The sequence below is a fragment of the Trachypithecus francoisi genome, unplaced genomic scaffold, assembly GCF_009764315.1.
Source record: "Trachypithecus francoisi isolate TF-2019V2 unplaced genomic scaffold, Tfra_2.0 Lachesis_group21, whole genome shotgun sequence".
NCBI classification, from domain to species: Eukaryota; Metazoa; Chordata; class Mammalia; order Primates; family Cercopithecidae; genus Trachypithecus; species Trachypithecus francoisi.
Genome location: NW_022681467.1, coordinates 45,491,080 through 45,505,036, shown reverse-complemented (window position 1 = coordinate 45,505,036; position 13,957 = coordinate 45,491,080). Strand labels below are relative to the sequence as shown.

The 13,957-nt window shown below is 44.0% G+C and overlaps 1 protein-coding gene across 1 annotated transcript in view; it reads right to left on the bottom strand.

Moving 5' to 3' along the window:
* Positions 1 to 13,957, bottom strand: part of SLC9A8 (solute carrier family 9 member A8) — an 80,441-nt gene that overhangs the window by 22,541 nt on the left and 43,943 nt on the right. The window contains 2 exon segments of the mRNA XM_033186703.1: positions 5,227 to 5,332; positions 7,005 to 7,143. Of these exon segments, the coding sequence (XP_033042594.1) occupies positions 5,227 to 5,332; positions 7,005 to 7,143 (245 nt within the window).

Genomic DNA, 13,957 nt, shown 5'->3' with positions numbered 1-13,957 from the left:
AAATTCTTCCCATGGCAGTACAGACAGGTCAAGTTCATTTTTTAAGAGGCTGCACAGGATTCCATAGTGCACATGAACTGGAATTTGATCTTTTCCATTACTGATGAACATATAGTTCCTTCCAATTTTTCTCTCCCTAGCAGTGCTGCAGTGGAATTCCTTAGATATCTGTGCATAAGAGCACTGCACCATACATTCTATCTTTGGCTAACTTCATGCCAGTATCTTTTTTTTTGAGATGGAGTACAATGTCACCCAGGCTGGAGTACAGTGGCAGGATCTCGGCTCACTGCAACCTCTGTTTCCCGGGTTCAAGCGATTCTCCTGCATCAGCCTCCCAAGTAGCTGGGACTACCAGCATGTGCCACCATGCCCAGTTAATTTTTGTATTTTTAGTAGAGACCGGGTTTCACCATGTTAGCCAGGATGATCTCGATCTCTTGACCATGTGATCCGCCTGCCTTGGTCTCCCAAAGTACTGAGATTATAGGTGTGAGCCACCGCGCCTGGCCCATGCCAACATTTTAAAGTGTTATGTTGGCTGGGCGTGGTGGCTCATGCCTGTAATCCCAGCACTTTGGGAGGCCGAGGGGGGTGGATCACGAGGTCAAGATTTCAAGATCAGCCTGGCCAAAATGGTGAAACCCCACCTCTACTAAAAAAAAAAAAAAAAAATTAGCCAGGCGTGGTGGTGGGCGCCTGTAATCCCAGCTACTTGGGATGCTGAGGCAGAGAGCTGCTTCAACCCAGGAGGCAGAGGTTGCAGCGAGCCAAGATGGCGCCACTGTACTCCAGCCTGGGCTACAGAGCAAAACTCCATCTCAAAAAAAGAAAGAAAGAAAGAAAGAGTTATGTCATAATTAATCTTGCAAACTCATCCTTCAAGTCCCCTCCTCTGTGACTCACCCTGACAATGTCACTCTGTCCCCTCCCCTCCAAGCCCAGTGTTTACTAACCGCTCTGCCTAAGTAGGGTCTACTCATCTTTGAATCTTTAGTGTCAGAGGCCAAAGTGGCCCTCAACACTGGCTTGACTGAACAACAAAAATAGTTAACATGGATACAATTAGAATGAATATTCTGAGAATAGCTAACGTTTGCTGAGTAATAGTTAGGGAGACTATTTGATTTGCTGTGGATACCAGGAATTTTTTAGAATAAAAGGGGATATTATTAGTTCATCATGTTGAGACAGAGGGCAAACCAGGACTTCTGGCCACCCCAGTACTGGCACTGATGCCCCGTCAGGACTCTCACTTGCATTGCTCCCTTCGTCCTCAGCAAAGGCGTCAGGCTGGCCCTTTTACTTGTCTATTTTATGATGAGGAAGTAGAGCATGGGGTGGTTAAGTCTGTAATCTGAGGTTACACAGCCAATGAGAGGTGGAGCTGGGATTCAAATCCAAGTCTGTCTGTTATCCAGCTCCAGTTCTTAACAACTGTGTTCCCTACATGTGGATTTATATAAATAATTCCCACTTCCTAGGAAGAGAATGTCCTGCTCCACAGTCTTGGGAACCACTTGAGATCAGTCCTTTGTGATAGTCAGGAAAAGGGGAGCACACAAAGGAAGGTGAAGACAGCAGAAACACCACCCTTTCCATCTGTGCTGTCACAGTGCAGTGCAGAGTATGCACACACCACACAGGACCATCCTGCCCCTCTCTGAAAACCATGTGGGACAAATACCCAAAAGGCAAAGCACAGACAGGGAAGGTTCCCTCACCCAGAGGCAGATCTGGTGTTCCTGGCTGGCACTGCTGTGTGTGGAGCAAGGTCCCTAAGGAAATGAAACCCCTCTCAACAGGAAACACTGCCACTCTGAAAAGAAGGTAAGAAAAACATTCCCTTATTTTAATCACAGATTCCAAACAGATGCATGAAACACATCTTTGCCAACAGGTACTCAGTGATCATCTCAAGGGGGTAGAGGAACAATTTAGAAAAATAGATGTAAAAATAGCTAGGCTAGAGCCGAATGACTCACAGGTAACGTTTTTGTAAGTGCCAACATTCAGTAAAGAAAGGGAACCTCATGGCAGACACCAGGATGGCATTACCCTGGTGAACTGGTTTGCGATGAAAAACAAAACCCTGAAAATGGCGAGTCCACTCTGCTTCCTCCTTGTGCTGCTCACGCAGCACCCACGTGCGACTCCAGATAGCGACTGGGTAGAAAAATTCTGTCAACTAAGTCACTAAAGACCACTGGGACTTCTGCTTTGTGTCTGAAGAAATTACTGCTACACAGAACACTGTCCTGCTCTACATAACTACAAAACTGGATACAAGATATGAAACAAAACTATTTTCTGACATGGGACAAAAGATAGGGTAGGACTGTGATTCCTGCCAGAAGGGAAACAAACAAGGTGGCCACTCTTTCCCCAGGCCCCCTGCTGAGCTGACGGTCTGAGGCTGGGGCTTTAGAGGGCTGTCCTGTTGAGCTGGGGAAGCTGCACAGAAAGAGAGCTCTTGGACATCTACTGTAAAGTCCCCTTGAGTCTTCGACTGATACTGATCAGTATATATGTGGGATGAAACAAGAGGCTGGGGAAAGAACCATTAAAAAGAAGTAGACTGAACAATTCCAGAAGCTGACATGGGGCTGGGATTTGTATTCCCGCCAGCCAGAGTGGAGTGAGCTCACAATACCTGAGACACCTTGGTTAGGGCCCTGCTACTGTGCACCAGTCCTAACAAAGTTTAAATGTAAGCCTCAAAAAGGATTAAATTGATGCCAGGAGACTTAGATACATGCCAGAAGAAAAGTCCAGAAATAACACACAAAAAACAAAAAATACATATATATTTTAAAAAGTCCAGAACTCCATAAAGGAATGCAATAAAATCTTGTACTCAACAACGTAAAGTTCACAATGACTGACATCCAATCAAAGCTTACTAGCAAGCAAAGAGCAAGAAGATGTGACCTATAAGCACGAGAAAAATCAACAAAACAGACCTAGAGTTGACAGAGACGATGCAATCAGCAAACAAGGACATTCAAACAGCAATTAGAAATGTTTCATATGCTCCAGAACATAGAAGAAAACATGAATATGAAGAGAGAAATGCAAGAAATGAAAATAACCCAAAGGGATCTTCTGTAGATGAATTATAGAATATGTAAATGAGAAATACACTGGGTAGGATTAGTAGGCGATTCCACATGGCAGAAGAAAAGATCAGTGACTTTGAAGACACAGCAACAGGAAATAACCAAAATAAAGCACATAGGGAAAAAAAGACAGAAAAAAAAAGGCAAAGCATATTGTAGGCCAATAGCATGCTACCTCTCATAACGAGTAAATTGAAGTCTCAAGGGGAAGAGGAAGGAGGAACAAAAAAATGTTTATAAAGAATAGGCAAAAGCTTACCAAATTTGATGAAAGCTATAAACTCATATAAATTATAAACCCAAGAAGCTCAATGAACCAAAGGTGAATATAAAAAGAACCACACCAAGGCACATATAAAGGCTACACACCTATCAGGACAGCTAAACTTTTTGAAATTAAAATAAGTGTGGTGGCAATATGAAGCAACTGGCACTCTCTCATACATTCTGATGGGAATGTAAAATGATACAGTCACTTCGAAAAACACTGGGCAGTTTCTAAAAAAGTAAAAATGTACTTACCATATGACCTAGCAGCCTTAATCCTAGGTATTTACCCAAGAAAAATGAAAACACACGCAAACTGTTCTTAGCCCACATCTGGAAAACCCCAAATGTCCTTCAAATGGTGAACAGACAAATAAACTGTGGTGCAGTAAGAATGATAAACTACTGCCACACGCAAAAACACGGATGTCTCTCAAAAACATGACAACTGAATGAGGGGAGACACAAAAGACTATGTACCCCATGATTTCATTTAAATGACATTCGGGAAAAGGCAAAACTACAATGACAGTGCAGATCAGTGGGTGCCAGGGCTCAGGACAGGCAGGGGGACTGACTGCAGAAGGGCACAGGGGAGCCACGTTGGGCGATAAGAATATGCCACACCTTGACTATAGGGGTAGTTATGACTCTCCACATTTGCCAAAATTCATGGAAGTATATACTTAGAACGGGTCCATGTAGTGTGAGTAAATTAACTCAACAAAGTTAATAAAAAAGAAAATCTCTGCCATCCCGTCGCACAGATCAAAACATTCCTGCAATAGTGCCTCATTTCCAGAACAAGGCCTCTGAAGGGCCTTCACTCAAAGGATGGGATCAGACTTCTGGGGCAGAGTCCTTCCCACCTGGCTGCCCCCTCACACAGGAATAGGAGTGAGTCATGTTCCATTTTCAGGTCAACACCCTTACAATATAACAACCTGGGGACACAAACTTGACTGCCACTTGTAGGCAGAAAGCCCAACTAAGCCAAGCCTTGCCAACAGGTGCTGCTGACTGATTACCAGGTGACCATTACCAAGACCATCACTCTGTAAGTGGCCACCCCTCCTCCAGCTGGTGAGTATCATCTTCTAGGGCCACACCAGAGTTGTCCCTGCTGCTGGGAGCTGTGTGCCCTCCTCCAATGGGGTGCAGGGAAAAGGCTCTGGGCCTCCGCGGTCAATCTCACTACCACCACTGCCTGTGCAGTGCAGCTCTGGGCTAATGACAACCTTAGTACTTACGCCACATGGGTGGTAGCAGCATAAAAAAACTGAATACTGGTAAAGTGTGTCCAAAAACGCCCAACATTACGTCACCGCCACACTTTGCTTGTCCCTCTAAGTAGCACTGAGTACACGGTTTCATGATGATCTGTTTTGGAGGGAGTTGTATTAGAGGAGGGTTCTAAGCACTGGTTCTTGACTCAAAGACAACTAGTCTGAATCGTCGTTCCACCAATCCCAGCTGTGACCTTGAGTAATTTACTTAATCTCACTCAACCTCAAGTTTTCTCCTCAGTAAAATAGGGACCTTCACAGTACCTCCCTCCCACAGGCTACCCTCCTCTCATAGGACTGACGGGCTAAATAAGAGAAGGCAGGTTAAGAGAAAATGTGACCGTGACACCAATGTGACTGTTTGAGCTACTGGATCCAGGCAGACCTAAATCCAGATGTGTTTCTAGGGAACCAATAGATTCCCTTTATTACTTAAGCTCTTCTGAGTTGTGACTGTCTCTTGTGACTAAAGGTGACCCAATTGACAAAAGCCTCTTTCATCAGGCAGGACAAAATGCCATCACCACAGCACTTTCAGGCTCTCCGCCACTTACCTGAGAGTGAGATTCCTTCTGCAAGCCCATAAGGCAGATACGCAAAAATAATCATCATGCCAAACTCCAAGGAAGGTGTTTTCCTCAAGTCAATATGCTTCAGCACGTAAATGACAACTGTCAAGGAAGGAGAATCGAGGGAGAGTTGATGGGAGATGTGGAGAAGTCACAAAACTGCTGCTTTCCAAATATATGAAGTAAATAGGTACAGAAGATTTTGGAACGTCCCAAGGTTACAAATGAAAATTTGTCATTATGGATTTTTTTCCTTTGTAGGGAGACTGTTGCTATAAGAAAGTGAATCTGACAAAACACTAAGAAATGTAAATTCCGGAGATAAATGGTGCTGGAAGATGAAAATCAACCTAAGTCAACTCATTTAAAAACGCTGACTTAGAGGGCTGGGGGTGTGCTGGGCCATGGCACGAAGCTGGGGCTGCAGACAAACCAAGGTCAGTTCACTCTGCCAGGTTCCTCCCAGGGCCATATCACCCCTACTCCTCCAACAACATCAGATGAGATCACTAATGCTACCCATCTTGCTTTCCCCATCAGTTTTGAGTCAAAGACAACTAGTGTGAATTGCTGTTCCAGCTGGGGTTCCAGGTCCTGTTGAAGCACCGTCTTTCCTATTCCTGGAGATTTCCAAACTCATGCCCCGTGAAAGGACAGAGCCTTCTATATATTGAAATATCCTTCTCAATGCCTGTACTGGAGCTCACAGTACCCATTTGCTCCACTTCATTTTGATAGATACTTTTTTTTTTTTTTTAAAAGAAAAAGATATAGAGGAAAATACTGAACTGGAAAAAATTTTCTTTTCCATTCTGTTTATTGGTACAATATGAGAAGCTGTCAGCCAACTCAATAGAGCCTTTAGACTTCTGGACAAAGGACTTGATGGGAAAATTCAACAGGATGGCAGAAAAATACGCCTGTAACCAGGTAAAAGAGTCTCTTCTGGCCATCTGTGAAACAAACTGCTCCTGGAGGCGGGCCAGGTGGCCATCTCCCTGAGACACAGGCTTAGGCGCGCACCAAAGTGGTCTACTGCCTGTTACTATTTTAAACATAATGAAATTTCTACAGCAATAAAGGTGTCATTGGCCTTAACAAGACTCTTTCCATCTCCAGCTAGAAAAACTTATTGGTTGTTAAATAACAAAATCAGTGCAAATAACTCAGTGGAACACATTTTGAAAGCCCCTTTTTCAATCCTTCTGGATAAACACTTTCAGTGGGATAAAAATTTTCTCTATTTAACATTTTATTTTTATTTATGTATTTTTTAGAGATGAAGTCTCACTATATTCCATTGCTCAGGCTGGTCTTGAACTCCTGGGCGAAAGCAATTCTCCAGCCTTAGCCTCTCAAAGTGCTGGGATTACAGGCGTGAGCCACTGCACCTGGTCTATTTGACATTTTCAAAGAAAATTAATTTCTAATTTTCCAAATGTGAAAAGTAAGATGGCAGAAAATGAAAATCATCTGAGTGTGGTTATCATACTCTGGGAACTGAGAGGTCCCCCAAATCATATCTGATATCTAACAGTGTACATGTTTTTTAAACTTTGAAAAGTGACATTCTAAATTTCACATGTTAAATTAAAAAATCCTTGAGTTAGAGTGTTTCTCAAACAAAAACTAAGCAAAAAATCCTCCTTTAAGCAAAACCTTCATCTAAAATTGGCCCCCTTAAAAAACAGGAGAAACTGGCTAGAGACAGAAGCCATCAGGAATAATCTCAACCCTGTATGCTCATCACATTAAAAGGATATTAATGCAGAAATTAAGCCAGTGAGAGTGCCGAGCGCTGCAGAGCCAAAGAACATTTTGAGGAAGTAGTCAAGGGCTTGTAAAAATGTTTGCCACCCACTGACATCTGACATATTTTTTCTTGTTAAACCTTCAGCTGTGCTAGGAAATGAAAGAAAACAAAAAGAAGTTAAAATGTTATACACACAAAGGTCTTAGAAATTAACTTAAAACTTATTTCTTGCTGATTCCCTCATTCATTCATTCATTCATTCATACCATCATTCATTCAGTCAACCAAACGTTTATTGTTCACCTACTTTGTCCCAGGTACTGTTACTTTCTGGGGTTCAGAGATGAGAGCAAAGTTGCTGCCCTTAAGGAGCTCCTTCCTTCAGGCTAACAAGGGAGAAAACAAGATGAACACTAAAGACAATCTGCAGGAAGGGTAGAGGGCTGTAGAAACACAGGATGGGTGGGTAACTCACTCAGACTGGCTGGGCTCAAGGAAGGTGCTTGAGAAAATGTGGGGTGATGCCGGACGTGGTGGCTCACACCTGTAATCCCAGCACTTTGGGAGGCCGAGGTGAGCAGATCACTTGAGGGCAGGAGTTCGGACCAGCCTGGCCAACATGGTGAAACCCTATCTCTGCTAAAAACACAAAAATTATCTGGGTGTGGTGGCACACGCCTGTAATCCCAGCTACTCAGGAGACTGAGGCAGGAGAATTGCTTGAACCCAGGAGGCAGAGGTTGCAGTGAGCCAAGATTGCACCACTACACTCCAGCCTGGGCAATAGAGCAAGACTCTGTCTCAAAAAAATAAACAATAAAACAGGCGGGGGAGGGGTGGGTTTAGATTTGGGATAAAAATGACTTGTCCAGGTGAAAAAATGGGGGAAGCCACCCAGTGAGGGAACAGCAACTGCAAAGGAAGGGAGCCCATGCATATGCAGCCCATTGTAGGAACTTTCAAGTACCAAGATTAATGCAGCTAAAACATGGCAGGGGGAGCGGTGGGGGAGGGGTGGCGGGGGTGGGACAGTGGCAGGAGGCAAGGTGACAGTAGTGGCAGAGGAACAGGGAACAGCCTGGGAAAGGCACTGGTATTTCAGCTTGAAAGCCTGGGAAGTCAGTGGGAAGGATTTCAGGACAGAAATCTTGTGATAAAACCTGAAATTGAGGCTACGGCAAGAAGTCAGATTAGGATGGAGCTACCCAAAGAAAAAATGTCCGAGGTTTCAGGCTGAGAGGGAAGATTTAGGAGACATTAAGGAGGAAGAAATCAAAGAACTTTCCTTTTACTGTAACAGAACAAAGTAAAATGTCGGATGTTATTAAACTTAATTGTTGGTTTTGTTCTCAAAGGTAAAACCATTACACCATTAACACGGAGTTATTCTCATTAAATATCCTCCTCCTGTCTCTCAAATCCATCCCCTTTTCTCCCTCCCCTACTGCTCTTTACTCCCAGGGATAAGTCTCACTGATCTCTCTCTCAACATCCTTGTCTTCCTACAGACCAACCCCGTTCTCCACTCAGTGGCCTAAATGATCCCCCTCTTTTTGTTTTTGAGACGGGGTCTCACTCTGTCACCTAGGCAAAGTGCAGTGGCGTGATCTCAGCTCACTGCATCCTCTGCTTCCCGAGGCTCAAGTGATCCTCCCACCTCAGCTCCAGAGTAGCTGAGACCACAGGTACACATCATCACACACAGCTAGTTTTTGTATTTTCTGTAAAGATGGGATTTCACCATGTTGCCCAGGCTGGTCTTGAACTCCTGGGCTCAAGCAATTCACTTGCCTCAGACTTTCCTGACGTCACCAGGAAGCCCAGTCTTAGTTTGACCTGGCTCCCACCTGCCATACCTCTGTGACCTTACCTCCTCCTCCCCAAATCTAAACATCTGGGCCACACTGTCACTAGCACCTCCCAGGTGGTCACCATTCACCTTTCCCTGCCCCCGCTAACTCCCTATTCATCCCTCAGAACCCAGGATCAGTGCCACTCCCTCAGGGACACCTGCCCTGATCCCTTCACGGAGGCCTGCCCATGTAAATGTTGTCATGGTGCCTGACTTCTCCTTCACAGCATGGGAAACTGTAGTGCCTCATTCCATGAGGATGAAGCCTGTGTCCATCTTGTTTGCTGCCTTATGTCCGGGGCTTAAAGCAGAGCCTCTCACACAAAAGACAGTCAATACCTTTTTAGTGACTCAGTAAATGAAACAAAGAATACTCAACAGTAATATTCAGCTTCATCAATCACCATGTCATGAATTGGTATCGTTTTATTATTATTATTGAGATGGAGTCTCGCTCTGTTGCTCAGGCTGGAGTGCAGTGGTGCGATCTCAGCTCACTGCAGCCTCTGCCTCCAGGGTTCAAGCGATTCTCCTGCATCAGCCTCCCAAGTAGCTGGGATTACAGATTCGCACCACCACGCCCAACTATTTTTTTTTTTTTTTTTTGTATTTTTAGTAGAGATGGGGTTTCACCATATTGGCCAGGCTAGTGTGGAGCTCCTAATCTCAAGTGACCCGCCTGCCTTGGCCTCTCAGAATGCTGGGATTACAGATGTGAGCCATCGTGCCAGGCCCCAGGATTGGTATCATTTTAAAGCAGAGTAGGATGAAAAGGTAGCTTGGTCAAATAACCTCAGAAAGCCTTTCGAAGAAATTTACAGCACAAAATAACATAATTAAGGTCTGAGACGTCTTGCAAAAAAGAAATCTAACTTTCTTCACGTGAAAGCTTTGCAGACTCATCTGAACACACAATCTCCTCAAACCCCCTTCTTTCTAGCAGATCACAGGTTAACATCCCCACCTTGAGGAATGTGGCAGCCAACAAGGGCTCATACTGGAAAAGTGCTTTTGAAGGCCATGATCACCCGCAGTTCCCAAAAATGGATCTGCAGGCCACACACATACAGTGCCCAGCCTCAGCCCACGTCTCTACCATGGCAGGCACCCAGGCTGGTTTTACTGCTTTCTTTTTATACAGAGTAGCCTGAGGCCCAAAGAGAGTGAGTCATTGGGTAAGGTCACACAAAGGGTTAACAGCAGATCCAGGACTGGGGCAATGGTTTCAGAACTCCAGGTAATGAAAGTAGAATTTGGACTCTTTCTGGCCTAGTAATTTTCTATGTTTTGTTTCTCAAGGTCATGTTTCTCACACCTTAAAGAATAAAAGGGAATATTACTTCAGGGTCCATTTCATGAGCTCAAACTGTAGCTGGAGAAAACAAAAGGTTTCCTCTATAGCAGTGACTTTAAGAACACACTATCATAGCAATGAATCAAAGTTGAAAATGAATTCAAGTTACTGAAGAAACAGAAGACATTTGCTTTCCGGCACTCATGAAGGTAACAACATTAAAAAGGGGGTAATTCATTCACAATGTGTCAGCTCACTTTGGAGATGATCGTTTATAAAGTATACCTCTTCAAAACCAGATGCGATTCTAGCTGATAACCAAGGAAAAGTGACAACAGCTCCCAGGAGCATATTTTTCTTTTGAACTAAAAGAAAAAAAAAAGGGCGAGGGAAGTCTGACATGCCCCTCTTCTCTCTCTTCTGTCTGAAAATGAGCCTCCCAGGTCTGGCTCACAAGACATTCCTTCTGAGAAGCCTTCCTCATATCCTTAATGGTCTGGTCATTGAGCCCCTCCGGCTTAAGGCACCATGTTCACTTCTCTATGGGCATCTTTTGCCCATCATGGACTGAGTTCATCAAATCCACCTGGCCCTCAGCAGTGTCTGGCACATAAAGGTCCCTCACCAAATGCTGATGGCAGATGACCAGCCGTGGCTGGGGAGTTCATGAGGCTGATTCTCGAGTCAGCTTGGGTCTCAGCAGTGGCAGTGCTGCTGGTGGAGGAGGCTGGAAACTATACATGCATGCTCCACAGATCCAACCGTGGGAACTGTTATCATAGGCAATCTTGGGATTCTTTTTTTTTTTTGAGACGGAGTCTCGCTCTGTTACTCTGGCTGGAGTGCAGTGGTGCGATCTCGGCTCACTGCAACCTCCACCTCCCAGGTTCAAGAGATTCTCCTGCCTCAGTCTCCCAAGTAGATGAGATTACAGGGACCCACCACCATGCCCGGCTAATTTTTGTATTATTAGTAGAGACAGGGTTTCACCATGTTGGCCAGGTTGGTCTCAAACTCCTGACCTCAGGTGATCCACAGGCCTTGGCCTTCCAAAGTGCTGGGATTACAGGCATAAGCCACCGTGCCCAGACTAATCTTGGGTTTCCAAAGCATTTTTCCAGGAAGAACCTCTGGCTACCGACAATTCCCATTTCCATCATTTCCCATCTTAAATAGAAAAAGTCTCCTAATCTTTGGCTTTTATAACAGAACTGGAAACGCTCAGAAAAGATCCTACCTCTGAAAAATTATTTTTCTTTAAAAAAATCAGAGACAAAGCAATTGAGTTTAGCTCCCAATGCATAAAAATAACTCATGATGTCACCTCCAAGTTGGACAAAATTCCTTGTCACAAATGTTCAATATGTGTAGCCAGGATACGAGATAAAAGTAAAAACCAGAACACTAAGCAGCTTTCAGAGTAGATCTTAAATAAGAAAAAATACTGCCATTGGATTTTTTAAAGGTCTTGCAGCATGCTGTTTGATAATATCCTAATAAAGCTATAGGAATTTCTGCCAAGAGAAACATGAAAAAGCCAGTAGTAGGAAATTGGTTAAGTAGATCACAGTAAACCCAGAAAAAGGAATGCTCCGTAACCAGTAAAACGATGTTCCAGAAGACTGTTTTATCAACCGTGTTCAATGGAAAACAGAATACAATATTTGGAGTATAAGCCTATTTAAATAAAATGTATATATATTTACACCAAATTGTTAACTGTATCTCTAGGTAGTAGCAATGTGTGTGATATTTCTTCCTTTTTTGCTTGTGTATTTCCTACATTTTATAAGAATATATGTACTACGTTTAGAATAACAAAAATACTTCTAAGTTTGGTTTTTTTTTTTAAGGCCTGTTGAGCACCTTTTGCCATCAGGCAGTATTTGGTAAGCTCCTCCTGCAAAGGAAGGACAAAAACAGGGCAAAAACTGAGCAAACATGGTGAAAACAGTAACTTGGGCAGGGAAAGAAAAGGAAAGGATGTCACATTACCTGATGCTGGATGATTTTCTCGTAGTATCTTTTTTGTTTTTTTGACACAGAGTCTCACTCTGACGCCCAGGCTGGAGTGCAGTGGCGTGAGTTTGGCTCACTTCAACCTCTGCCTCCCAGGTTCAAGCGATTCTCCTGCCTCAGCCTCTCGAGTAGCTGGGATTACAGGCGTGCAGCACCACGCCTGGCTAATTTTTGTATTTTTAGTAGATATGGGGTTTCACCATGTTGGCCAGGCCCATCTTGAACTCTTGGCCTCAAGTGATCTATCTGCCTCAGCCTCCCAAAGTGATGGGATTACAGGCGTGAGCCACTGTGCCCAGCCCTGTAATATCTTATTTAACTATTCAGTCCTCAATTTTAGTCCTAGGCTGAGGCATTTTATTCCAACATAAAAATTCTGAATATAGTCTATAAAAAAACTTTTAAGAAAATGCCAACTACACAGAGAGGTTATACTTTAGCAAAGGCAGTAAATCAGTATTCAGCTAAATGGAAATTCTATTATCTAACAGAACACAGACTGGCCTCTAATGTTCTCTTAGCTCATTTTTGATACACTATCCAGGGCTCTTTTCTCCACTTGCTTTGGAGTTTTTTGCAGGGAGGTGGGAGAACGGGGTCTTGCTATGTTGTCCAGACTGAGCTCAAACATCTGGGTTCAAATGATCCTCTAACCTCAGCCTTCGGAGTAGCTGGAATTACAGGCATGAGCCACCATGCCTGGCTTCCTTCAACTGCTTTGTCTGTGCCTTCTCTGTGTTTTGGCAAAATTCTTTGGGTTTCTTGCCTGCATGTTAACCACCACCATAAAATGCAGAGTTCAAGGAAATATCCCTGCATCAGAAAAATATATTTGAGATTATCTTAAATGCATTTCCTTTTCCCAATGATTTTGTTTTGTTTTGTTTTTGAGACAGGGTCTCGCTCTGTCGCCCAGGTTGGACTACAATGGCTCCATCATAGCTCAGGCATGTGATATGACACCCAGCTAAAATTTTTTTTTCTTTTTTTTTCTTTTGAGACGGAGTCTGGCTCTGTCGCCGGGCTGGAATCCAGTGGTATGATCTCAGCTCTCTGCAACCTCCGCCTCCCAGTTTCAAGTGATTCTCCTGCCTCAGCCTCTGGAGTAGCTGGGATTACAGGCACCCACCACCACGCCCAGCTAATTTTTGTATTTTTAGTAGAAACAGGGTTTCACCATGTTGGCCAGGCTGGTCTTGAACTCCTGACCTCAGAGGATCCACCCGCCTCGGCCTTCCAAAGTGCTGGGATTACAGGACTGAGCCACTGCACCTGGCCCCCAGTGACTTCTTGACATTTTATTATTCATCGTTAACTTCTCAGATCCCATCAATTACGGCAGTAATATCAACAAATATTTGAAAACAAACTGCAGTTTCCAAAGTAGCGTTTACACAATAGCATCTTAAGGCAGGGCACCTATCAGCATTCCTACTTTATTTTAAAGCTGTGAAAAGGAAGGTGACATGCAACAGCTAGTGGAGCCTCTGTCTACTGCTTTTGTCTCTAATGATGTTGCCTGAACACTGACCCCTCAACAGGCCACTTCATCATATCTGGGGAACTTATTATTAAAAACCCATGGTCTTGGGACTCACCCCAGACCAAATGAATCAGAAGGCTCTAAGGGTGGGGCCGAGGAATGTCACACTTAATAAGCACCCTCAGTGATGCTGAGAAGCTGGGCTCAGAAACTGCTACTAAAAGGTAGGTCAAAAAAGGTGGGCACAGCCAGGAGCAATGGTTCACACCTGTAATCCCAGCACCTTGGGAGGCTGAGGTGGGCAAATTGCTTGAG